The following is a 27706-nucleotide window of genomic DNA, read 5'->3' as shown; positions in this document are numbered from 1 at the left end:
AGGCCAAGGCAGGTCGATCATCTGAGGTCAGGAGTTTGTGACCAGCCTGACCAATACGGTGAAACCCTGTCCTATTAAAAATACAAAAAAAATAGCCAGGCATGGTGGCAAACCCAGCCACTTAGGAGACTAAGGCAGAAGAATCGCTTGAACCAGGGAGGCAGAGGTTGCAGTGAGCAGAAATCACGCCATTGCACTGCAGCCTGGGCGGCAAGAGTGAAAATCTGTCTCAAAAAAAAAAAAAAAATTAGCTGGGCATGGTGGCACACCTATAGTCACAGCTACTCAGGAGGCTGAGCTGGGAGGACTGCTTGAACCCAGGAGTTTGAGGTGACAGTGAGCTATGATCTCACCACTGTACTCTAGGCCTGGGCAACTGAATAAGACCTCATTTCTAAAAATAAAAGAAAGAAAGGAAATAAGACTCAAGAAATATCAGGAGAGTAGTGTGGGTTGGAAATAGAGAGCTGGGAAGCAAACAATACACGTTCACTGTAGTTGAAATCAAGAAAGTGGGCAAGATAGCCCAAAAAGCTTGAGAAAAGAGCTGCACGCGGTAACTAAGTCAGAAAGAATTAGGAGGGAGTAGTGTGTGGGACTCAAGAGAGCAGGTGGTTTCATGAAATAACGAGAGGTTAAAAGCATTTAATTTGCTACTGAAAGGTTAAAGAGGATGGCCAGTGGCTTTAGAAATTAGGTGGCCACTGGTGACCTTTATAAGAGAAGTTCCTATAGTGGTGAGGTAAAAAAAAAAGAGAGAGAGAGAATTAAATAGGAAGTAAAGAACTATGGAGAGTGCAGATAAATTTGGTACTGATGGGAAAGAAAAATATTAGATGTTAGGTGAAAAACACTGAAAGCTGTAAAGCACATATTTTTATTTTAAGTTCCGGGGATACATGTGCAGAACGTGCAGGTTTGTTACAGAGGTATATATGTGCCATGGTGGTTTGCTGCACGTATCGACCCATCATCTAGGTTTTAAGCCTCATACGCATTAGGTATTTGTCCTAAGGCTCTCCCTCCCCTTGCCCCTTACCCACAGACAGCCCCAGTGTGTGACGTTCCCCTCCCTGTGTCCATGAAGTACATTGATTTAAAAAAAAACAACACAGTAGTTTTCTCTCTTTAGTTTTTGAAGCTTTGCTACCATCAATAAAAGATATATTTGTGGCTGGGTGCAGTGGCTCACACCTGCAATTCCAGCACTTTGGGAGGCCAAGAAAGGAGGATCACTTGAGCCCAGGAATTCAAGACCAGCCTAGACAACATAGCAAAACCTTTTCTCTACCAAAAATAATAATAAAAATGTTTTTAAGAGATATATTTACATTACACAAAGTTTACTTGTTGAACTAATTGTGTTCCAAAAAGTCTTTGGTGAGAAAGCCTCAAGATTTAAAAAAGTCATACTATATAATGTTTTGTGACTTGAAAAGGAAGAGAAATATATTTTCATTCAGGAGATGGCTGAATTAACATTTATAGTGTCTTTCAAAGGGGATGCTACAACTTTTCAATTTATTCAAGTTTGTAACTCTTGCTACAAACTGAGATTTAAATAGGTAAATCCCTTCCCTCTTCTGAGAGTAAGCAAAAATATTCCCACCAACTTCAAAATTGAATCAATCTTTTTATGTACTAGTTAATGGGATTCCAAAATTAAATAAATGAATATGAAAGTTCTACTGTCATTCGATTCCATGTGCAGCAGGAAAAAGAAGACAAGGAGACAGTGTAAATAAGAATAATGCTAAGTTACTATCCATCTCCAAAGTTCATTCTAACACAGACACACATACCTCCCATCACTCAGTAGGCTATACAGGAACCAAAAAGAACTGGCGTGATAGGAGATGTTTTGGGGAAAACTGATGATTTGGCAATGCTGCTGCTTTCCTGAGTCAATGTGGAATCATTCCTGATGACTACACTATTTTCCCCAATAACAGAATACTCAACTTTAACCTCTCAGTCTAATTACAATGACCACCTGTGGAATTCAAACTGCATGCTAATTATGACACAGAACTTTATGCCTCCATTCAAACATTATTCAGAATCATACATTATTAAAAGAGCTAAAGGTCAACATTCATGGATATTCACACCAACTATAATTCACAAAAGGCAGCTACACTGTAAACATTAACAATGCAGGTACGAAAGCTATTAGAACACTAACTATAATTTTAAAATAGGGATCCAAAGTGAATTTGAATCAAGATACATACAGTAGCTTAATAGTTCTCAAAACATATATTTAAAATTAAAAGGAGACTGAAGATAGTACACACAGAATTTTAAATATCTGGTATCTATATTTCATACTATCTCATTTCCCAAATAGTGTCTCAGATACTTCATTCAGATGCTTGGAGGTCATTTACATGTGCTAACAACTCTGCTCCTAGATTCTAATTATTTCACACACTAATACATGGTTTTTTGGGGGTTTTTTGTTTGTTTTTTGAGGCGGAGTCTCACTCTGTCACCCAGGCTGAAGTGCAGTGGAGCGATCTCCGCTCACTGCAACCTCTGCCTCCCGGGTTCAAGCAATTCTTCTGCCTCAGCCTCCTGAGCAGCTGGGACTACGTGCCACCACGCCCAACTAATTTTTGTATTTCTAGTAGAGATGGGGTTTCACCATATTGACCAGGCTGGTCTTGAACTCCTGACCTCGTGATCCGCCCACCTCGGCCTCCCAAAGGTGGCATGAGCCACCGCGCCCGGCCTGTTTTTTTGTTTGTTTGTTTGAGATGGAGTCTCGCTCTGTCAACTCTACTCCTAGATTCTAGTTATTTCACACACTAATACATGGTTTTTGTTTTTTTAAAGAAGATCAACGCAATATGAAAGCATACAAATTCTGAGTGGGGTTGGCCACGGCAGGTTGTCTACAAAGTTATAACCTATACACCGGCTTTGTTTTATGTTTGATGGAAGTGTTTAAACATTATCAGCTTTTAAAAAATTATTCTTCAGAAGCTTAACTTTGTACAAATTAATTTTGTTTCCTAATCTAATTAAACTATATTTTTGTGTTTAGTTCATAAAATTACAAAGACAAATTTCACTATAAAAACACACAAAACTAATTCTATCAGGATCAGAATAGGAAATTCACTTAAAATTCTCTAAAACACAAACTTTCAAAGCTAAAAAAAGAATGTGCCTGGGCAAGGTGGCTCACACAGTGGCTCAAGCACTTTGGGAGGCTGAGGCGGGTGGATCACCTGAGGTCAGGAGTTCAAGACCAGCCTGGCCAACATGGTGAAACCCTGTCTCTACTAAAAAATACAAAAATTAGCCGGGCATGGTGGCACGTGCCTGTAGTCCCAGCTACTTGGGAGGCTGAGGCAGGAGAATCGCTTGAACCTGGGAGGTGGAGGTTGTAGTGAGCCGAGATCGTGCCAATGCACTCCAGCCTGGGTGACAGAGCGAGACTCCGTCTCAAAAAAAAAAAAAAAGTAAAATAAATTTTAAAGAAAGAATTAATATAAAATTGATTCTATTTCAAGAACATAATAAAAATGTAGGCATAGATTAGACTTTTTTTACATATAAAATCAATTTAACTATATCTAGAAGTTTAAAATATTATTTTACTGACTTTCACATAATAATAATAACACTTTAAATCAGATTCAAGTAGTTCTAAATTAAGTCAATCTTTAAGTGCTACTTACAATCCAGAAGGCAAATTACTAGCTGCAGTGATGCCAAAGAAATACTGCATAGCTTCGATGAGGAGAAAGTCAAATAAGGCTGACAAAACCCAGGAACCCAGCAAAAAGGACTACAAAATAAAACAGCAGAAAAATGATAGAGATGAGTCTCCTAAAAATAAACTATTATTCAGCTAGAATCAGCTCAGAGGTGTGTATTCATATGTATGTGTGTGTGTGTGTATATACACACATGCATATGTGTGTATATATATTTGAAATTATTTGTTTTTATTAAAATAGACTTTAGAAAATGGGCGGGGTAAACCCATATTGCTCAAATGTATTAACATCCATAATTTTTAAGTATGTTGAAGATATATTTTTAACAAGTAAAACACAAACCACTAAGCAAAATAAATTATAATTTTATTAAAGTCAAAGTATTAAAATTTGTATTAGTGTTCACAACTAATACTACATATTATCATTATCACTATTATTATTATGCTAATGTCTTACATTTTAAAATTTTCTTTGGTTAATGTCCATGTGCCTCAAATCAGATACAGAACAGTGTAATTAAAAAGATAATTGTAAATAACAACACCAAGTTTAACAAAATAAAATCCATTTAAACAAAATTTTTTTCTACAGCCTAAGTAGCAAAGACAAAATACATAAAAACTTACTGCAAATTTTCTGCTTCCATATCTTCTTTCAAATATCCTAAAATTATAAATAAGCAGACTACTGCAGAAAGTATCTTTCAAATCAAGGCAAATTATTCTTCCACATATCAACCTCCAAATCTAGATGGGGATTTAAAAAAGAACAATAAACAAGAGTAAAATTTGTTCGGGTCTCTTCCTTAGCAAATTTGTTATGTTTACACTGCCTATTTTTAATGTCCTAAACAAAATCATAATGCACACACCAAAGGAAAACTATATATGTATGTTCTCTGAGCTCAAGTCTCTCATAGTAAAAACTCCTCCCAACAGTGGCACGAAAGGTACTTGAATTTTTTTGTGCTTATAAGAAAACATATTCTCATTAAGATAACAGAAAACTGCCTATAAGAAATTTCAGGATCACGTTTAGTAAGATTTTTAAAAATTATATACATAAGCTAGAATGAAAGGCTAACAAATGTTCATTTTTATGTTACTGAATAAGACAAAGTTGTAACTGAAAAACAACTTAGGTATAAACTCAAAAATATACATTTCTGAGCTTAATTTTAATCATCAACTTACTTCATAGCAACTATGCAAAGTAATTTATGGCAACTGCTGCTAAATATGACTAGGTTTGAAATATTAGTTTATTTAAATCATTGTTTCACCCAACTTCTGGCTGCATAAAAAACATATAAGGGGACATACAAAAAAAAAAAAAAAAAAAGAGCTACTCAAAGGCCTATTTTTGAGTCTGCTTAAACATTTTTCAGATGTTTAAAGATAATCCCAATGACATCTCAAACATCCTAATCTTATTTCCCCTTCACAATGACCTTATGAGATAGGTAAAACAAATATTAATTCCAACTTTTCTTTGTATTTTTATTGTGGTAAAACAGATATAAAAGTTAACATTTTAACTATTGAGTATACAATTCAGTGGTATTAAGCAAATTCACAATATTGTACACCCATCACCACTATCTATTTCCAGAACTCTTCATCATCCTAGACAGAAATGCCATGCTAACTTCCTGTTCCCTCTCCCCTTAGCCCCAGGAAACACTATTCTACTTAATGTCTCTATGAATTTGCTTATATTAGATACCTCATGTAAGTAAGATCATTTATTTGTCCTTCTGCATTTGCTCATTTCACTTTGCATAGTATTTTCAAGGTTCATGGTAAAGCATGTATCAATCTCATTCTCCTTTATAGTTGAATAATATTCTATGGTATGTATACACCACATTTTGTTTATCCATGTATCTGTTAATAGACATTTGGGTTTCTGCCTTTTTGCTATTGTGAATAATGCTGCTGCGAACATTGGCAATAGTTAACTCTTTTCTTTTCTTTTTTTTTTTTTTGAGACAGGGTCTCACTCTGTTGCCCAGGCTGTAGTGCAGTGATGTGATCACATCTCACTGCAGGCTCAACCCTCTGAGACTGAATCAATACTCGCAGCTCAGCCTCCTGAGTAGCTGGGACTACAGGTGTGCACCACCACACCCGTCTAATTTTTGTATTTTTTGTAGAGATGGTGTTTTGCCATGTTGCCCAGGCTGGTCTTGAACTCCTGGGCTCAAGCAATCCATCCACAAACGTTGGCCTCCCAAGGTGCTGAGATGACAGGTGTGAGCCACCACACCCAGCCAACTGTCTTAAGGAAAAAGAGGCACAGAGAAACTAAAGTTTGTAAAGTCATACAACCTGTGCTCTTGCCAACAGAAATAAGAATACAAATGAGAAGTCTGAGCATATCAACTGTCAAAACCTGTCACATATGTCTCTACTCCAAGCAAGACACCAGGCAGAGTCTTTGTCATGACTGTACTGGCCACCAGAGTTCATCTCACCTGCCAGCCCAGCTGAACTGGGATGGCTGCCTCTAAGGCTGTGTTGAGGCCATAGCTGGGCTCAAGGAGAAACAGTACCGGAGTCACACTGAAACTTTAGGCAGCATATACCTCCATCAATATGATCAACGAGGCAGTACACGAGAGCACATAGGAAACTGCCAAGGACTTTACCAATGTCAGATGATGATGACTGTCATCTCCTCAGAACACCAGATTCAAAAACCATAAGAGGCAGCTCCAAGTCCTCTATCCCCACATTTAATATTACAATGAAAATACTCTACTCAGGGATAAGCTCTGAGAGCCACTAAGAAAATCTGAGGATTAAGGAAATTGAGAGTTTGTAATTACTAAGATATAACAAACTGCATTTCTAGAACCCCATTTTTTCAGTTAATGAAAATAAAGCTGCTAGCTACAGTTTTAAATAATTTATGTGTTGCAATCATACTCAAGGACACAAAACTATGAGAGCTGGTATAAGAATAAACCACTGCATATTATTATACAGGTGAATGTCCCCTGAAGACTGGTAACTGGCTACCGGCTTGCACTCAGCAAAGCACTGCTTCTGCAACTCAACCTAAAGAAAACTGACTGTACCTCTGCATTAACTGCCAAAATCTGGAGGTTCAGAACTTACAAAATAAAGCCCTTCATCAACTGAGCCCTCCTGGACTTCTCCAATCTAAGCCTGGGTTTGCCTCAAAGCATGCTTCCTGTACCACACTCCTAAGGGTCTGAAATTCATGTTACTTCCTGAAGTAAAATGCCCTTCCCTCTCTTCATTGCTAATTAACAGTCATCCCTTCTTTTTGGACCAAACTGAAGGCTCACACCCCTAAGACTCTCCAGAGGTAGGCCCCCAATACTGGTCCCTATTTCCTTGATCGCCCCCCAAGGATGTCATGTACACCTGTGACCTACAGATCACGTTCTTATGTGTATGCGTGTGTTTAGATTTCCCAAGGCAGAACTGCAACTCCCATATCTCTCGTGAATACACACTGAGAGCCTCTTAGGTGTTTTAAGTGTTAATCTGGATGTGGCTATTCCCATTCCTGGACAGAAGAGTGGTCTTCTTCCATCCAAGCAGGTCACCACCTTTAAAGCACAGATGCCCACAGAGTGGGCTTAGCCAAACGAACCAAATTAACTCCAGAAATTGGGAGGTATCAACCCAAGGCCCGGGGGCCCTTACATTAGTGGTCCTCAAAGCCAGCCATACACTAGAATCCCCTAGGGGTTGTTTTTAAATGTACAGCAATGCCCAGGCGCCACCACCAGACTCTGTGACTCAGTTGTTCTGGGGCGAGATACTGGGTTTATATAAATCTAGGTATAAATTATACCTTCACGTAAGTATAGATATGGAGACAGATCTTTGAAGTTTTTTCAGGTGATTCTAATGTGTGTCCGGGGTTGAGAATGACTGCATTATAGCAACTGAAATAATACAGAAGCTACACTATCTTCTGACAAATCAGTAATATGGATAAATAACTAAAAGACCTGCACAGTAAGTTGGTGAAGCCAATCTGAGCAATGGTATTAATTATATCACTATGAAGAAAAGGTGTCAGTGTTCAAGAAATGGATTATTATGCTTAAAATGGGCTAACCAAGTGCTTAGCAAAGAAAGGGTAGCAGTCATATACCAGAATTTGCACGAACACTCCAATTTATAGACAAGAACCCAGCACTAGCATTTTCAACAAGATCAGTCCAGAAACCTTGAAAAGCACTTCTGCTCTTTCCCACAGCAGAAACTCAAGAGAAATTTCTTACTTTGTTTAACCACCACTGTAAAAGTTATCAAAAATTCATAATCTGATACAGCTGACAAAGCCTAGCTCCTCTAATCAAATATTCAAATTGAGACAAGGTTTTGGCAAAGCTAAGTATGCATACTGGGCATTAAGAAAAAGATTAAACATTGTTTTTAATTCCCTTGAAGTTATAAATTACACTTCTCTGAGTAAAAAGTGAAACTGAAAACAAATGTGCCTAATAAAAGGAAATACTGCCATTGTTTCATTATTATCTGTTTTGCTGAAAAATCAATAACTAGAAAAGTTACTTAATGAAATATTAATAATAAATATTTCTTACAAATTGGGGGCTTTGCGGGACTAACAGCAGGAAGAAAAAGCAAATCTAGAAAGAAAAAAAAAAAACTGTCCGCTCTCCTCTCAGGGGCCAATGAGGCAGAGCTCACCTGGAAGTCGTTCTTGACTGCCTGAAGGTCATACACAAAGAGCTTCTGGCAGTGAGGCAGGAGGAGGGCGAGCAGGAGGGAGAGGGCACTGGGGACCAGCAGAAGGCTCTTCGACAGAGGCGCCTTGTCTGGAGGGAAAAAGGAAAGCACTTTCAGAATGATTGTTCCTAAGATTTAAAAAACCACATGCGTGAAAAGCAAGATAATTCACTTCTTTTAAATCAGAATGAAGACAAAGTCCAGAAACTCTGAAATTTGGTTCTAATATCCACTTTCAAAACATCCACCTGGGGATGTAAGTGATCAAAAGATACTGGAAACAAGCAGAATGCCCTAGCAGGGCTTCATTGCCAGTTGGCTCTTAAATGAGACCAAGTTTACAGCCAGAACTTCCATAGAACACCTTTCAGAAAATGGCTACCCAAGTGTAAAGAAAGAGAGAAGTGTGTTTCTATCAAATCAGCCAGTTAGCTCCTGAGCATGCACAAAACTCATACATATATAAAAATACATTTTTAATTTCATTTTTTAATTGATACATATTAGGGAACACATTTTGGGAGTACATATGATAATCTGATACATTCATATAATCATATCCAGAGAGAGTCTCACTTTGTCGCCCAAACTGGAGTGCAGTGGCACAATCTCGGCTCACTGCAACCTCCACCTCCCAGGTTCAAGCGATTCTCCTGCCTCAGCCTCCCATGTAGCTGGGATTACAGGCACGTGCCACCATGCCTGGCTAATTTTTGTATTCTTAGTAGAGACCATGTTTCACCATGTTGGCCAGACTGGTCTCAAACTCCTGGGCTCAAGCGATCCTTCTGCCTTGGCCTCCCAAAGTGCTGGGATTACAGGCATGGGCCACGGCACCCAGCCCAGGTAATTATCTTAAATATCTCTGTTTTCTTTAGGCTGAATTATTCTCTTCTAGCTATTTTGAAACGTACGATAGATTAGTGTCAACTACAGACACGCTCCTGACCTACTGAACACCGTCTTATTTCTTCTAAATGTATATTTGTACCCATTAATCAACCTCTTTTTATCCCCCTCTCCCTCCTACCCTTCCCAGCCTCTGATAACCACCAACCTTCTCTCTGTCTTCATGAGATCCACTATTTTAGCTTCCACGTGTGAGAACATGCAATCTTTGTCTTTTTGTTCTTATTTCACTTACATGTCTTCTAGTTCCATCCATGTGGCTGCAAATGACAGGATTTCATTCTTTTTATAGCTGAATAATATTCCACTGTGTGTGTGTGTGTGTATATATATACATATATATATATATATACGCATAAAATTTTCTTTATCTATCATCCATTTTTTTCCCATTCATTGGAAACTCAAAAGAGGGAACTAGTCAATAAAGATGAAAGTATACAACAAAGAAGGCCGGGCCTGATGGCTCACATCTGCATTGATGGACACTTCAGTTGATTCCACATTTTGGCTATTGTGAATAGTGCTGCAATAAGCATGGAAGTGTAGATATGTCTTTGAAATACTGATTTCCTTTCTTTTGAATATATATCCAGTAGTGGATCATATGGTAGTTTTATTTTTATTTTTTTTAAGAACCTCCATACTGTTTTCCATCGTGACCGTACTAATTTACATTCCCACCAACAGTGTACCAGGGTTCCCCTTTCTCCACATACTGGCCAGCCTCTGTTTTGTTTGGTAGTTGTTGCCGTTTTTGAGACAGAGTTTTGCTCTTTCGCCCAGGCTGGAGTGAAGTGGTGCCATCTCGGCTCACTGCAACCTCTGCCCCCCGGGTTCAAGTGATTCTCCTGCCTCAGCCTACCAATTACCTGGGATTACAGGCACCCACCACCATGCCCAGCTAATTTCTGTATTTTTAGTAGAGACGGGGTTTCACCATGTTGGCCAGGCTGGTCTTGAACTCCTGACCTCAGGTGATACCCACATCGGCCTCCCAAAGTACTAGGATTACAGGCATGAGCCACCGTGCCCAGCAGCCAGCCTCTGTTATTCCTGTCTTTTTGATAAAAGCCATTCTAACTCGGGTGAAGTATCTCATTGTGGTTTTGATCTGCATTTCTCTGATGATCAATAATGTTGAGCACATTTTCATATGCCTGTTGGCCATTTGTATGTCTTCTTTTGAGAATGTCTATTCAGATCTTTTGCCCACTTTTAAAATGGATTATTTGGGTTTTTGCTATTGAGTTGTTTGAGCTCCTTACAAATTCTGGTTACTAATCCCTTGTCAGATGGATTAATCTGCAAGTATTGCAAGTATTTTCTCCCATTCTGTGGGTTATCTCTTTGTTGACTGTTTCTTTTGCTGTGCAACAGGAGCTTTTTAGTTTGACTTAATCCCATTTGTCTATTTTTCCTTTGGTTGTCTGTGCTTTTGAGATCTTACACAAAAAGTCTTTGCCCAGACCAATGTCCTGGAGCATTTCTCCAACATTTTCTGCTAGTAGTTTCATAGTTTCAGGTCTTAGACTTAAGTCTTTAATCCATTTCGATTTGATTTTTATGTATAGTAAGAAATACGGGTCTTTCATTTTTGTGCATATGGTTAACCCGTTTTACCAGCACAATTTTTTTTGAGACAGGGTCTCACTCTATTGCCCAAGCTGGAGTCCAGCGGCATGATCACAGCTCACTGCAGCCTTGAACTCCTGGGCTCAAGTGATCCTCCCACCTCAGCCTCCCTAGTAGCTGGGACTACAGGCACAAGCCACCACACCTGGCTAATTTTTTTTTGGAGAAATAGTCTTGCTATGTTGATCAGGCTGGTCTCAACTCCTAGCCTCAAGTGATCCTCTCGCCTCAGCCTCCCAAAGGGTTAGGATGATAGGCATGAGCCACTGCACCCGGCCCCAGCACAATTTTTTTGAAGGGACTGTCGTTTCTCCATTGTATGTTCTTGCCACCTTTTTTGGCTGCAAATGCATGGATTTGTATCTTGGTCTTCTAATCTGCTCCGCTGGTCTATGTGTCTGTTTTCATGTGAGTATCCTGCTGATTTGGTTACTCTGTAGTATATTTTGAAGTCAGGCAGTATGATACTTCACCTTGTTCTTTTTGCTCAGGATTGCTTTGGCTACTCAGAATCTTTTGTGTTTCCATATAAATTTTAGGATTTTTTTTTCTATTTCTGTGAAGAATGTCATTGATATTTTGAGAGGATTGCATTGAATCTGTAAATTGCTTTGGGTAGTATTGCCATTTTAACAATACTAATTCTTCCAAACCATAAGCATGGAATACCCTTTCATTTTTTTATGTCCTCTTCAAGTTCTTTCATCAGTGTTTGATAGTTTTCCTTGCACATATATTGCACATCTTTGGTTAATTGATTCCTGGGTGTTTTGTTTTTAAAAAATTAAAAGAGGCTAAAAGTGTTAACACTGCTGACTGTAGTGGCCCCCTGAGATTTTCCACCATGAGTACAACTGGAGCCCAGGTCAGTTTTCCAGGAGAGACTAGTGTGACCTCTGCCTTGTACTAAAAGCAGTCACGCCCCTCTTCCTCCTTGATCTAGTCATTTACATATTAAGTATGACAGAATTATACTACTGAGGGTATTTTAGAAACTATAAATGTCTTCTCTCTTCCCTCTGATATGAGAGAAAAAAAGAAGCAAATTATGTTTTCTTCAAGCTCACTTTTTTTCCCAATAGAACAAAATATCAGCTTTCACCTACTCAGGAACATTTCCTCCAAGTATGTCATTTAATCAAAATGCACACTATTGTGAGACATCTAGGTAGCCTCTTCTCTCCCTCTGGTCTTCCTTGGTTCCACCTTTGTGTTTTCATGCCTTCCTCTCTCATAGATCCTGAAAACAAGCCCCTGAAGCTACTTGCTGAGCTAATCCATGGGAAAGAACAAGAGCTATGAGAAGGGAAAGGACCTGGGGCCCAGAAGACTTGGCCTTGAACCTTCATTTTCACACTTACTGATGCTTGTCATTGGACACAGTATCTGACCTCTCTGAGCTTCAGTCACTTCATCTGACCTAATTCTCAGGGTTATGCTAAGAATGAAGTGAGGTAATGCATGTAGAAATGGCTAGCACAGGCAGGGCGCAGTGGCTCACGCCTGTAATCCCAGCACTTTGGGAGGCTGAGGCGGGCGGATCACCTGAGGTCAGGAGTTTGAGACCAGTCTGGCCAACATGGCGAAACCCCGTCTCTACTAAAAATACAAAAAAATTACCCGGGCGTGGTGGCAAGCGCCTATAATCCCACTTGGGAGGCTGAGGCGGGAGAATCACTTGAATCGCTTGAACCTGGAAGGTGGTGGTTGCAGTGAGCCGAGATTGTGCCACTGCACTCCAGCCTGGGCGACAGAGTGAGACTCCATCTCAAAAAAAAAAAAGAAACGGCTAGCACAATGTCCGGCCCATGATGGAGACTCAGAAAAATAAAGTGAATCTCAATCTAGGAAAACCACTGAAATAATATGCTTTCCTTGGAAATAATTACTTTATATAATAACCCTGTACCTCCCTTTGTATGGGAGCTCTGTTTCCACTCTATTAAATCTTGCAACTGAAAAAAATAATAATAATAATAAAATAATAACCCTGTAATATTCATAGTATCAAAAGACTAGTCTTGAGAACTCAAGTGGTACCAGCAGATTTGGTTACAAAAACATGGCTGAGATTTCCATCAAATAATGAAATACTTACGCTTCATCAGGAACCAAAAACACTGCCTTTTTTTTTCTCCCATCCTTTTACCGTGAAAAAGTTTACAATTAAGACTTACACTAGGGTTTACATAATGATAATTTTGATAATTCTGTCATTACTTTTCTATTTCTTAGCTGGCCTTCTGTCTTCATTCTCCTTGTATCTCGGTATCACTCTACACTCATGGATTTTTACTTAGTCAATGTGTCACAATCCGTTGCATTCTTTTTCCAACGTTCAGATGGTCCAGGTGGAAGCCCTCTGACCAGCTCCTGCGGCCTTTAAACCAGGGCCCTCAACGCCTGCTCTGGCTGCTCCACCTACCCACTCCTCTTCCTTGCTTTAGGCTCACCTATACCCGCCCTGCCCAAGACCTAGAATTTCTCTAAGGATCCCTGTTAGGGAATGTTGGGAAATGGTCTTTAGAAACCAAATCTGAGGCCGGGTGCAGTGGCCCATGCCTATAATCCCAGCACTTTGGGAGACCAAGGGGAGCAGATCATGAGGTCAGGAGTTCAAGACCAGCCTGGCCAACATAGTGAAACCCTGTCTCTACTAAAAATACAAAAAGTAGCTGGGCATGGTGGTGCGTGCCTGCAGTCCCAGCTACTTGGGAGGCTGAGGCAGGAGAATCACTTGAACCCGGGTAGTGGAGGTTGCAGTGAGCCAAGATCACGCCACTGCACTCCAGCTGGGGCAACAGAGTAAGACTTCGTCTCAGAAAAAAAAAAAAAAAGAAACCAAATCTGGGCATTACATGTGCTCATTTTAATTTTTTGGGTCCCAATGCTTCTAGCTCTTTCAGTAATCAGAGCTAGAAAATATATTTTTGAAATCATGATTCGTAATGATATTTCCAATTCAAATTTAACAATTTAACACTACAGTGCTATTTTTCTTTTCTTTTTTCGAGATAGGGTCTCCTTGTGTTGCCCAGGCTAGACTGCAGTGGCGTGATCTCAGCTGACTGCAACCTCCACCTCCTAGGCTCAAGCAATCCTCCTGCCTCAGCCTCCCAAGTAGCTGGGATTACAGGGGCAAGGCCCCATGACCAGCCAGGTTTTTTTTTCGTTGTTTTTGGTTTTTTTGTGTGTAGAGACAGGGTTTTGCCATGTGGCCCAGGCTGGTCTTGAACTCCTGAGCTTAAGCGATCTGCCCGCCTCGGCCTCCCAAAGTGCTGGGATTATAGCTGTGAGCCACCATGCCTGGCCTACAGTGCTTTTTCCTAAGCACTTTGCATTTCTGTCGTTTCTCTCTTAAATATTAATAGTTAGCTGCTTGCTTTATCCTAGGTTATACATAAAATTTTAATATTACAGTATCAGCATCATTACAAACAATAAACTACTTATTAAGCCCACTGGGCGAAGTTTAAGATACCTTTGAAGATTTTTTTTTCTTTTGGTCCTTAGAGTATGTGTGTGTGAATATATATATATATATATCTCTCTCAACTAAGGATGGACAGGGTCTTGTGTTCAAAACTACTTGAAAGAATTATTTTCCCTAGTGGTTATAACACAGAGATTTGTTTATTTCTGTTTACATTCAATATTAAAGTTTGCTCCTTTCTCAGTTAAAATTTTTGAATATGTTAAATATTTACATTGTTCAAAAACCAAAACCAGGAAAAACAAAGGTTTACTTTCACTTCAGTTATTTATCCCCTCTATCCCATACCCCCAACCCACTCCCATAGATACACACTTCTAATAGTTTCTAGCTTAACTCCCAATTTTCTTTTTTAAAAAACAAGTAACACACATTAACCTATATAAATACACATGTAGACATGGTACAAAAATACACACACTGGCAGTTCCTCATTTCTGCATAGCTCTGATAGGCACAGACTTCAGTTACCATGATTTGGTAAAACAACACCAGCTCTTCAGTACATAGATCATTATGTCAGTAAGACGTGCATTATGATCAGCAACCAATCATGTATGTCACTTCTTTCTAAGTCTGTCAGTGACTGGTCACTGGGCAGCTGTTATTCCATTCATGCACAGACAGTAAAGTATGTAGTTGTGTTGCCTCATCTTCCAATGATAAATTCATGTGACATTTTACAAAAATAGATCATCAAAAGAGGGAACTAGTCAATAAACATGAAAGTATACAAAAAGAGAGCCAGGCGTGGTGGCTCACATCTATAATCCCAGCACTTTGGGAGGCCGAGACGGGTGGATCACTTAAGGTCAGGAGTTTGAGACCAGCCTGGTCAACATGGCGAAACCCCGTCTCTACTAAAAATATAAAAAGTAGCTGGGCGTGGTGGCACGCCTGTAGTCGCAGCTACTCGGGAGGCTGAGGTGGGAGACTCACTTGAACCCAGGAGACAGAGACTGCAGTGAGCCGAGATCACACCATTGTACTCCAGCCTGGACGACAGGGAGAAACTCCATCTCAAAAAAAAAAAAAAAAAAAAAAAATGTATACAGCAAAGAAACAAAAAGTAATAGTGCTGGAAGTGAAATGTGAATCAAATGTTATCAGGTTATAAAAGAAATATCAAACCACAGGAATGTTGACACTGCCACCATTCAAGGTGGGCAGCTAGAGAAACTCAGTGAAGGTGAACTTATCAACAGGAAGGTGACTGTGATAGAATACTGGCTCCCCAAGGAGGTCCACGTCCTAATCCCCAGAACCTGTGACTATGTTGGGTTACACAGCAAGGGGGAGTTAAGGTTGCAGACAGAATTGAGGTTGCTAATCAGATGTCTTTGAGATGAGATTACCTAAGATATCCAGCTGGATTCTATGCAATCACAAGAGTCCTTTTTTTTTTGAGACGGAGTCTCCCTCTGTCGCCCAGGCTGGAGTACAGTGGCACAATCTCAGCTCACTGCAACCTCCGCCTACCGGGTTTAGTGATTCTCCTGCCTCAGCCCCCCGAGTAGCTGGGACTACAGGCACGTGCCACCACATCCAGCTAATTTTTGTATTTTTAGTAGAAATGGGATTTCACCATATTGGCCAGGCTGGTCTCAGACTCCTGACCTCATGATCCACCCGCCTCGGCCTCCCAAAGTGCTAGGGATTACAAGCGTGAGCCGCTGCAACCGGCCCACAAGAGTCCTTTTAAGTGCAAGAGGGAGGCAGGAGAGTAAGTTTCAGAGTGACAATGTGTAAGAAAGAGTCCACCAGTCACCCTTGGCTTCGAAGATAAAATTGGGTCATGAGTCAAGAAATGGGAGCTGCCTCAGAAAGCTACAAAAGGCGAAGAAACAGATTCCTTCTCAGAGCTTCCAAAAGAAATGCAGCCCTGCTGACACCTTGATTTTATCCCAGTGAGATCCATTTTGGACTTCTGGCCTCCAAACTGTAGAATAATAAATTTATTTTGTTTTATTTATTTATTTATTGAGGAGACAGAGTCTTGCTCTGTTGCCCAGGCTGGAGTGCAGTGGCGTGATCTCGGCTCACTGCAACCTCTGACGCCTCCCAGGTTCAAGCAATTCTCGTCCCTCCGCCTCCCAAGCAGCTGGGACTACAGGCGCTTGCCACCATGCCCAGCTCACGTTTTTGTATTTTTAGTAAAGACAGGGTTTTGCCATGTTGCCCAGGCTGGTCTCGAACTCCTGAGATCAGGCAATCTGCCCACCTCAGCCTCCCAAAGTGCTATGATTACAGGCATGAGCCACCGTGCCTGGCCATATTTCTTTTGTTTTAAACCACCACGTTTGTGATAATTTGTTAGAGAAGCAACAGTACACTAAAATAGTGATTATGATGTCCCTGAGGAAGTGATGCTGGCAAAAATCTACATATTAAGGAAACTCTCAGGGATATTTTCTCACATTGAAAGCAGAGAGAATAAAATAATGGAAACTCAGCCAAACTCAGAAAGGTGTATGACAATTCACAAGGTTTAAGATAGATACTCCCCATAAGTTACACAACAGGAAGAAGGCAAACACTGTTCAAACTGCTCCTGGTAAGTTTCTTACAAAGAAATAAAACACTTTAATTCTCAATGTCGCTAAAGTTTTTAATAAATTACAGTATACTGTTTTACTATTTTTTCATTTCCCTATGCATTTATAACTATACATTTATAAGAGAAAGTCTAAAGTTTTAACAAAGCATTCTTTCGACAAAGATTTTTAAAAGTCACAGAACAATCCAAATTTTCCCCATTGATTATTAAAATAGCTTTGCCCGGTTTCAACTTGCACGGTCATTTTTACGGTCCTGCATCACCTTGCAAAGCAAGGACTATCTGTGTGTGTTTGTATATACTCTTTCCTAAAACGAGGCTGCAATGTGGTCACTTTGGTATGACCTTCAAGCTCAAATGACAAGTCACTGTCCCTGGTTGTCCAGACCTCCCTACATTCTGGGCCTCCTGCCTCTCCAGCACAACATCCATTGCTTTGTTCTCAGGAGCCTTTGCTGCAATCAAACCACACAGCTCACTACCTCCTGAACATGTTGCTTTCTGTTTCAATGCCTTTGGAAAATTTTTCCAGACTTAAATCCCCAAATATCATCAATGCCTTCCTTATTAGCACAGATACTCCCTTATCTAAATCTTATGCAGCCTTCAAATTACAGTTGTTTCTACTTTCCTCCATCAGCCTGAGTGAACCATTTTAGCCTGAAGGGCTTTTCCCTCACTCTGCACCCTCGTTCCCACACACTACTATGAGCAGCCAGGGTTTGTACAGTTTTGCTATCCCAACCACAATAAAGATTCCTGAAGGGAGGCCACATGCCTTACTCTTCGCTACATCCACCATAAAGCCTAGCACCGTCCCTTGCACAGATGAAACGTCCAGATCATTAACAGCCAAGATCACAGAAAAGCCTCACTGATGGGGACATTCTCAGATTCTGTGAGATGCACCTTCATCTTATTCATAAGAAATTCCCTGGGGGTGAATTTACCAGTTACAGTTGACACTGTGGTTATTGTACTTGTCTAAGCATATAAAAATAGCCCAACTATTTCCTCTCTGGTAAGGTCTTGTGAGCATCTAAACTAGAACCATTAGTAAAGTGGTTGCATACTTTCTTCATGACCAAAATGCAAACAAGGCTCCACGGAATCTAAAATCTAACCGAGTTCCTCATTGCCTCGTAATTCAAAAGTAGAGGAGAGCACCATGACTATAAGCCTAACCAACCTAAATCCTTTCTCGAGCCATTTCAGCCTCAATTTTCCTCACCTGTAAAATGGAGATGAGAACCTACGTCAAAAGTGTTACGAGAAGAAAATGAAATAAAAGAATAAATATAGGGGCTGGGCACAGTGGCTCATGCCTATAATCCCAGCACTTTGAGAGAACAAGTCGGGCAGATTGCTTGAGGTCAGGAGTTTGAGACTAGCCTGGCCAACATCGTGAAGCCCCGTCACTACTAAAAATACAAAAATTAGCCGGGCGTGGTGGGGTGGGGGGCACCTGTAATCCCAGCTATTCAGGAGGCTGAGGCAGGAGAATCGCTTGAACCCAGGAGGTGGAGGTTGCAGTGAGCCGAGATTGTGCCATTGCACTCCAGCCTGGGCAACAAAGCGAGATTCCGTATCAAAAAAAAAAAATGAATGAATATAGAGAATATTGCTCCTACCACCAGCACCATCACAACACCCCGGGCTTCCCCCATTAAAGGCAAGCTCCTTTGTGACTCTGACAGGACTGCAGATGGAGCAGGGGTGATTAAGTGCAAGGGGCAGCTTGATCCATGTTTCCTTCAACTTGGGTTTCCACCTGTCCTTGTGCAATGGGCCCCGTCAGTCCTTCCTCTTCCTTGCCAGCTTCTGAGCAACTCAACATGACTCAAGAAAGATACCCATCTGAGCTACAAGATTTCACCATAAATTCTTGGTCTCAAGTCTCAAGGTGACACTCTCCACTGACCAGCATTTCCACTGATTTTCTCTAGTATATCTGCTCTACAACTTCTTATCTCACACCATCTCTTCCTCTCTCCTCAAACCTCCCTAATTCACACTCCCAACTTGAATACCAAACTCCCAACACATGCACCAAATGAATAAATGAACGGTTTGCTTTGGTATTCTCAATCATTCTCTAAATATGAGTAGGCATCCACGCTGTACCATGCATTATTCTAGGTCCTGAGGCACAGCAATAAACTGTGGACAAAGTCCCTAGCCTCGTGGTTTGGAGTCTAGACAGGACAGAAAAACAACAACAAACAAAACAAGGTAGATATACATTATGTCAGATGGAAATAAATCCTATGAGAAATGAACTAGGGAAAATAAAACCTGTGGCTTTGTTATTCACCACATATTTCCCGTCTCTTCCCAAACACATGGTAGGACTGCTCCCCACCCCCACTCCCAAATGAAGTGAGGCATGGCAGTGTGACTTGCTCTGGCCAAGTAAATGAAAGCTATGTCACTTCCAGGAGGACCCTTTAAGAGCCAGGGAATCATTCTTGTTCTTTTCACCTGCCAACATGCAAGATGGTGGTTACTCTATCAGCCAGCTCCCAGGGCTGACGACAGTGTGGAGTGGACCCCTCCTAGGTAACTTGCAGTGGAGATGGAACACCAGTAAGATGCAAGCCTTGTCTCGGGTTCCTGATATTTCAGAGTTGTTTGCTACTGCAGCATAACTGGGGAAGGAGGGGTGCCGTCTTTTTTTGTTTTGTTTTTTTTTTTTGAGATGGAGTTTCGCTCTTGTTGTCCAGGCTGGAGTGCAATGGCACAATCTCGGCTCATTGCAACCTCTGCCTCCTGGGTTCAAGCGATTCTCCTGTCTCAGCCTCCCGAGTAGCTGGGATTACAGGCATGCACCACGACAACTGGCTAATTTTGTATTTTTAGTAGAGACTGAGTTTCTCCATGTTGGTCAGGCTGGTCTTGAACTCCTGGCCTCAGGTGATCCACCCTCCTTGGCCTCCCAAAGTGCTGGGATTACAGGCATGAGCCACCGCACCCAGCCAAGGGGTGCCATCTTATCCAACCTGGTTAGGGAAAACCTTCTTGTAATGTGGATTTGAGCAGAGACCTGAAGACGTAGGCCTTGCAGATATCTGAGGGAAGGGTGATTCTGGAGGAAAAAAAAGCAAGTACACATGCTTTGAGATGAAAACATGCTCAACATGATTAAGAGATGATAAGGCTGCCAACTGGCAAAAGCAGAATGAGCACAAGGCAGACAGGGAGGGAGCTAACGTCAAACAAGTGGTGATGAGGGGAATGGTCCAGAGCCCTACAGGCCATTATGAGGACTTTAACCTTTCCTCTGGATGTGACAGGGTGCTTTGGGGAGGTCTAAATAGAGGAATAACATGATTGGACATGTTTTTGAATGATCACTTTGGTTGCTAAATTGAGAAGAAATTACAGTAAGGCAATGGTGGAAGATAGTAAACCAGTTAGAAGGCTGTTAGGGAATCCAGGGAAGAAAGGAGGATGTTCAAACCAGCAGGGTGGAGGTGTAGATGAAGAGGGAGGTCGAAACTGGGATATGTTGTGAAGGTACTGCAGGCAGGATATGCTGACTAACTGGGTGCATGGGCAGATGGAGAAGTCAAGAATAAAACTAAGTTTTGTTCTGGACAACTGGAAGAACTGTTGGCAGTTACTGAGATGGCCCTGACTAAGTTTACTGACATGTTGTCTTTCCTACCTACAAGATCTGGGCCCATCTTGCAATATGCTCCCCCAAGCCTTCACCTGCCAGGTCTCTCTCTCCCCTCTACCAGTGCCACTCAAAATAACCAGTCTGCAAAGTGCTACCAGCTTACAGTGGGGTCAGAGTTTGTGCCAAATGTGAATCAACATACTGCCTCCTTCAGGGATGAAGTCCTGCTATGAAAACATATCAACTAAACATGTGCTGTGCTCAAATGTTACCTTATCCTTTGTCCTGCTTTTTTCATAGCACTTAACAGTGGATTTAATAGTGATCCATCAACTCTATGATTCAAACTGATACACCATTATTTTTAGTGCCACTAAAAAATAAACGCTGCCAAATATAATTCTAAGACGTCATCAATTACAAGGCACGTTCCAATTTTAGAATCATTAAAACGTGGGACCTAATGCATTTTAGAATCAAGGAAATATGTTTATTGGTCTATTGTCCATCCGCCCATCTTCAGTCTCCACTAGAACACAAGCTTACTTAGGGCAGCAGCTTTGTCTGGTACATTCCTTGTTGCAGCATCCCTCATGCCTCCAATAGGACCTGACACATAAAGGCAGTCAAGAGTGTTTGTTAAACAAAAGGGGAGTGATGTGAAGGAGGTGCTCACATACTGGCGGGAGGAACCCAAGTGTCCACTGGCAGATGAATGGATAAACGGGTAAACAAAATGTGGCATACACATATAATGGAATTTAATTCAGCCTTAAAAAGGAAGGAAACTGGCACATGGAACAATATGCATGAACCTTGAGGACATTATGCTATGTGAAATAAGCCGGTCACAAAAAGATAAATATTATATGATTCCACTTATTTGCAGTACCTAGAGTAGTAAAATTCACAGAGGCAGAAAGTAGAAAAGTGGTTGCCAGAGGCAGGGTACAGTGGGCGGAGGAAGGGGGAAATGGGAAGTTGTTTAATGGATACAGAGTTTCATGTCTGCAAGATGAGAAGAGTTATAGACATCGGTTGCACAATATGAACGTACTTAATACTACTGGACTATACACAAAAATAGTTAAGATTGTACATTTTATATTATGTACATTTTACAATTAAAAATTAAAACTAAATATAAGCAAATATTTACTGAACTAATAACTGACCCTATTTACACAGCCATTTTAATTCTGTCCAGGACCAAACCCCTAAAAATACATATCTGATAATTACCATTAAGTATTCCTCTCAAGATGAGCAAAAATCAGATCTCAGAAACCTATGTGGAAAGCAATAATACACAAATATCCAAATAGTTGCACATCACAGGATAAGTATATAGTATCATTATAGACAACAAGATTCACTCATCAACTCAAGATTTGTACTTTTACTACGTAAAAATTTTAACTCAAAAACCTTTAAATAATTATTAAACTCTAGGGAATAACAATGCACATTTAAGTGTTTAGAGAAAATGTGACTATAATCTACTTTGAAATGCATTTTTAAAAATCATATGGTACTGATCAAATAAATAAAGGGATTGATATTTGCTAAAGCCAACATAGTAAAATGTTAATTGTGTAGAATCTAGGTGGTGGGTATATGGGTGTTCAGTGTACCCCTCTTTCTACTTTGTGGCATGTTTGAAATTTTTCATAATTAAAACATTGGGTGGGAGGTGCACAGTGAATCATAGAATCTGAGAGCTGAGAAAGGATTTCAATGAAGCAAAAATTAATAGAACTGAAATGGGACGTAGATAAATCCACAAATATAGTTGGAGAATTCAGCACTCTTCTCACAGTAATCGATAATACAAGCAAACAGAAAATCACTGTTATGGACTGAACGTTTCCTCCTAAAATTTGTATGTTGAAGCTCTATGTTGACTAAGTTTGGAGATAGGCCCTTTAAAGAGGTAATTAAGGTTAAGTGAGGTCATAAGGATAGATGGAGCCCTAATTCAATGTGACATGTCTTTATAAGAAAAGGGAGGGACCCAGGGATGCTTGCACACACAAAGGAAAGACCATGTGATGACACAGCTAGAAGCCAGCAGGCTCCTGCAAGGCCCCAGGAGAAACCAAACCCGCCAAAACCCTGAGCTTGGACTTCTAGCTTCTGGGTCTGTAAGAAAATTAATTTCTGTTCCTTAAGCCACCCAGTCTGTGGTATTTTGTTATGGCAGCCCAAGCTGACCAGTAAAATCAGTAAGGATATACAAGACCTGAAAAACATTATCAACCAATTTGGCCTGATTGACATTTATAGAACACTCCACCCAACAACTGCAAGTTACACATTTTTTCAAGTGCATATGGAGCATTCACCAAAATAGACTATATTCTGGGCATAAAAGAGTCCTCAAAAAAATTTAAAGGAATTAAAATCATATAAAGCATGTTCCTTGGCCACAAAAAAATCAGAAGCCAACAGCAGAAAGATGGAAAATCCCCCAAATATGTGAAAACTCAACAACACATTTCTAAACAATATCTGGGTCAAAGAGGAAGTCACAAAGGAAATTAGAGTATATTTAAAATAGAATAAAAAAATGAAGCACAACCAAGCAAAATTTGTGGACTGCAGATAGAGCAATGCTTAGAGGGGAAAATGTAGCATAAAAATGCTTATATTAGGAAGAAAAAAGGTCTCACATAATGGTGTAGGTTACAATCTTAAAAAAAAAAAAAACAGAAAAAGAGAAAGAAGAGCAAATTAAAACCCAAGCAAGCAGATATAAAGAAATAGAGTAGAAATCAATGAAATGGAAAAACCAAACTATAATAGAGACAAATCAATGAAACTCAAAGCTGGTTCTTGAGATCAATAAAACTGATACACTTCTAGCAGAAATGATAAGGACAAAAAGAGAGAAGACACAATTATCAGTATCAGAAATAAAGAGGAGGCATCACTACTGACCCCAGAGACATTAAAAGGATAGTAAGAAGTTGCACAACAATGTGAATGTACTTAATGTCACTGAACTGTACACTTAAAAATAGTTAAAATAGTAAGTTTTATGTTATGTATTTCTTATCACTACTAAAATGTCTTATCACAACTAAATTTTTTTTTGAAAGGGAATGTTAGGAAATACTTTATGCCCATAAATTTGATAACTTAGATGAAACAGGCAAACTCCTTGGAAGACACAACCTACCAAAGCTCATTCAAGAAGAAATGGGTAACTTAAATAGTCCTGCAGATATTATGAAATTGAATTTATAGTTAAAAGACTTCCAACAAAGAAAACTCCAAGTCTGATGGCTTCAGGGGAGAATTCTACCAAGCATTTAAATACCAATTCTATACAAACTCTGTTACAACACAGAAAAATAGAGAACACTTTCCAACTCATGTTATGAAGCCAGTGTTACACTGTTAGCAAAGCCACACAAAGATATTAAAAGGCAAAAAATAGACCAATATACTTTATGAACGTATTAACAGATGCAAAATTCTCAACAAAACATCAGTAAATCAAACCTAGCATTATATAAAAAGAATACATCATGACCAAATAATGCTTATCCTGGGAATGCAAAGCAAATCAATGTAATTTACCATATCAACAAGTTAAAGTATACTATGAAACCATTCTCATCCTGCCCAATTACTGCTTATTCTATGAAACCAATTTGTCATCAATCCATAAGGCTAAACTGACCACTTACTGCTATGTAATTATCAATGGGCTACCCCTTTGATCTAACCTCAATTATTAATTACTAATATAACCAACTAGTAACTACTAATACCAACCAACATTTATTAAGCACTTAGGAAGTGGAGGTATTAGCATGACACTTTATGTGTGCTACTTTGCTCCTGCCACTCCCACTACAGGGCCTATGTGCCTGTTACTCTCTCTACCCAAAATGTTCTTCCCACGTCCAGCTTATTCTCACCACTGAGTCCTCATTTCTAAGAGCACCTCCTCAGAGTGGCCTTCCATCCTGATTTTTTGCTTTTGAGTGCATCATCCTGGTTAATTTACTCTGTGGCATTCTTTACTACTTGAAATTCTTTGTTTGCTTCTTTGTCCGTCTCCTTCATCAGAATGTAAACTCTATGAAGATAGGGTCCTAGTTGTCTTGCTCACTGCCATATCCCCATAGCCAGAATGCCACCACTTAGCACACAGTTGCCTTTCAGTAACTATGTGGTGAATGAATTACTTATATGGTTTAAACCTCAAAATAACCCTATGAGGCAGACATCACTCTTCTCAGATTTATACAGAAGACAAAACTGTGACTCGGAGAGTACATTACCTATCCATGACTAGAAAATGTCTTAGCCGGGGTTCCTCTAAGAGTAAAAGGTGAGACAAAGGCTTCCAGGCAGGGACTTTATTTTGGAATGTGATCCCAGGGAGCAGTAGTGAAGGACACGGGGAGCGAAACAGAGGAAGAGTCCAAAGAAGGGCACTGTCAAGTAGGCGATCACCATGAGTGACAGATGTTTCTGACAGGTGCTGGAACCTGCAGGATTTTCCGAGAAGCCTTGTGAATGTGTCTCAACTACCACCCCAGGTGGAGCAGGGCGGCATTTTTATCCATCAGCTTCCATCCTCAATGGTCTAGAGTGGCCATAGAAAATAAGCCCCATGGGAGGAACACAGAAATAGGAACAAAAAACCAGCTTACACACCAAATGGGACTCTGTAGAAATAAAATAAAAGGTGAGGCTGAGTACACTGAAACAGTGTGCAAGAAGAGGCTAGTGAGCAGCAGAACCAGAATTCAAGCTCTGATAATCCGGACTACAAACACAACTGACTACACTGCATTGCCATATAGTGCCACGGTTCAAACAAATTTTCACCTTCATAGTGGATTTCAAGTGAAAGACATACACAATCACAAACAGCACTAATAGAAATCAAAGTAGTGCCCTGTGTAACAAAAGTAAATGTCATTGTGAACGAAATATAAAAAGACTGCAGTTTGTGGAGGTTGCAACACAGATCCAAGAAATCCATTTCTAGGAATTTAGCCCAAAGTAATTATCATAAATGTGCACAAAGATTCTGCTACAAAAATGTTCATCGCAGCACTGTTTATAATAGTGAAAAGACCAGAAACAATATGAATATCTAATTGGGAAATGGGTAAATTATGTTCTATCCATAAAAATGGGATAATATTCAACATTAAGCAATAGGTTGTAGAAAAATATTTTGTACCTTGGAAAGATGTTCCTAAATAGTAAGTGCAAAATATTCTAGTGGTATTATTATACAAAAATAATATATAAATACTTTTTTTAAAAAAGCATCTACCAAAATATTAACAGAGATAATCTCTGGTCTGTTCATGGGAGATCTTAATTTTTTACAAAAAAAAAATCGATTTTGACAATTAGAAAAAATAATGTGTAACTAGTTACTAATTCAAGAAAAAGATCCACATGGTGAATCCTTATGCACTGAGATGGGGCAAGTCACTAGTAATCTTCGGCCTCTCTGTGAGCAGAGCCAGGAAGTGGTTCATACACACAGAACCCAAGCAGAGATCAAACAGAAGGTTAAGAAAAAGTCACTTCTCTGCAGGAGATCCTTTTACCTTTGAAAACAGGGATGCTACAAATTTTGAGAATAACAGACAATGCATTAATCTAAAAGTAAAAATGCAAAATACCTCTCTGGCAAAGATAATATAAAAATATAAAGTTTAAGAATTCCTTTTGGGTCTGATTTCTCTTTGGTTTGATCTAAGTACATAGTCATTTCTTTGAGGCAATAAATACTAATCAGGCTTGGGTGACTATGCATTATCCTAAAATAAATATTACAGTATATGTGGATTATTTTATGCCAGGCACTGTGCTAATAAAAGCACTTTACATGTAATACCATCTCAGTGAATTACTATAATAGCCCTGGAGCACGAATTAATTATCAGCATTCTCTAGGTGAAGAAATAAACTAAGAAAGGCTAAATAACTCACTGAAGGTCACAGCTAGTTAGTAGAGGGGCTGGGATTTGAACTTGGTTCTGCCTGACTATAAAGAAACCATTTCTTTCTAATATATAAGAAGGAAGTATGATAACTTTATATGTGTACTATTTTAATACTTAAGATATATCTTGGCCGGGCGCGGTGGCTCACGCCTGTAATCCCAGCACTTTGGGAGGCCGAGGCGGGCGGATCACGAGGTCAGGAGATCGAGACCATCCTGGCTAACACGGTGAAACCCCGTCTCTACTAAAAATACAAAAAATTAGCCGGGCGTGGTAGCGGGCGCCTGTAGTCCCAGCTACTCGGGAGGCTGAGGCAGGAGAATGGCGTGAACCCGGGAGGCGGAGCTTGCAGTGAGCCGAGATCGCGGAAAAAAAAAAAAAAAAGATATATCTTTTTGGTTCCACAAAACGTCAAGCACAGAATTATGACATGACCTAGCAATTCCACTCTGAGGAATATACCCAAGAAAACTGAAAACACAGGGGTTTTTTTTCCACAAAAACCTACATACAAATGTTCATAGTAGCATTATCATAACACAAAAAGTGGATACAAACCAATGTCCAACAACAAATGAACAAAATGTATATCCATACAATAGAATATTATTCAGTCATAAGAGGAATGGATCCTGATACATGCTACAACATAGATGAACCTCAAAAACATTATGCTAAGTGAAAAAAAGCCAGTCATATAAAGTTATGTACTATATGACTCCACTTATATGAAATGTCCAGAATTTAAAAATCCATACAGACTGAAAGCAGATTAGTGTTTGTCAGGGACAGTTGGGAGAAGGTAATAGGGCATGACTGCTTAATACAGGGATGTCTAATCTTTTGGTTTCCCTGGGCCACACTGGAAAAGAAGAATTATCTTGGGCCACACATAAAGTACACTAACACTAACAATAGTTGATAAGCTTAAAAAAATTGAAAAAATCTCAAAATGTGTTTACAAATTTGTGTTGGGCTGCATTCAAAGCTGTCTTGGGTCGCATATGGCCCATGGGCTGCAGGGTGGACAAGC

The 27706-nt window shown here is 39.9% G+C and overlaps 1 protein-coding gene across 2 annotated transcripts in view; it reads right to left on the bottom strand.

Moving 5' to 3' along the window:
• The window catches only part of UBAC2 (UBA domain containing 2), a 185902-nt gene that overhangs the window by 136592 nt on the left and 21604 nt on the right, over nt 1-27706 (bottom strand). Inside the window, exons 2-4 of one of the 2 annotated variants that reach the window (XM_003832044.5) lie at nt 8432-8559; nt 4361-4480; nt 3690-3799 (exon numbers count right to left, since the gene is read on the bottom strand). In XM_003832044.5, the coding sequence (XP_003832092.4) occupies nt 3690-3799; nt 4361-4480; nt 8432-8559 (358 nt within the window). The remainder of the gene's footprint in view (nt 1-3689; nt 3800-4360; nt 4481-8431; nt 8560-27706) is intronic. The other variant, XM_034936911.3, reaches the window with a different exon arrangement.

Source organism: Pan paniscus, chromosome 14 (assembly GCF_029289425.2).
Source record: "Pan paniscus chromosome 14, NHGRI_mPanPan1-v2.0_pri, whole genome shotgun sequence".
Taxonomy (NCBI): domain Eukaryota; kingdom Metazoa; phylum Chordata; class Mammalia; order Primates; family Hominidae; genus Pan; species Pan paniscus.
This window is presented reverse-complemented; position numbering and strand designations above follow the sequence as displayed.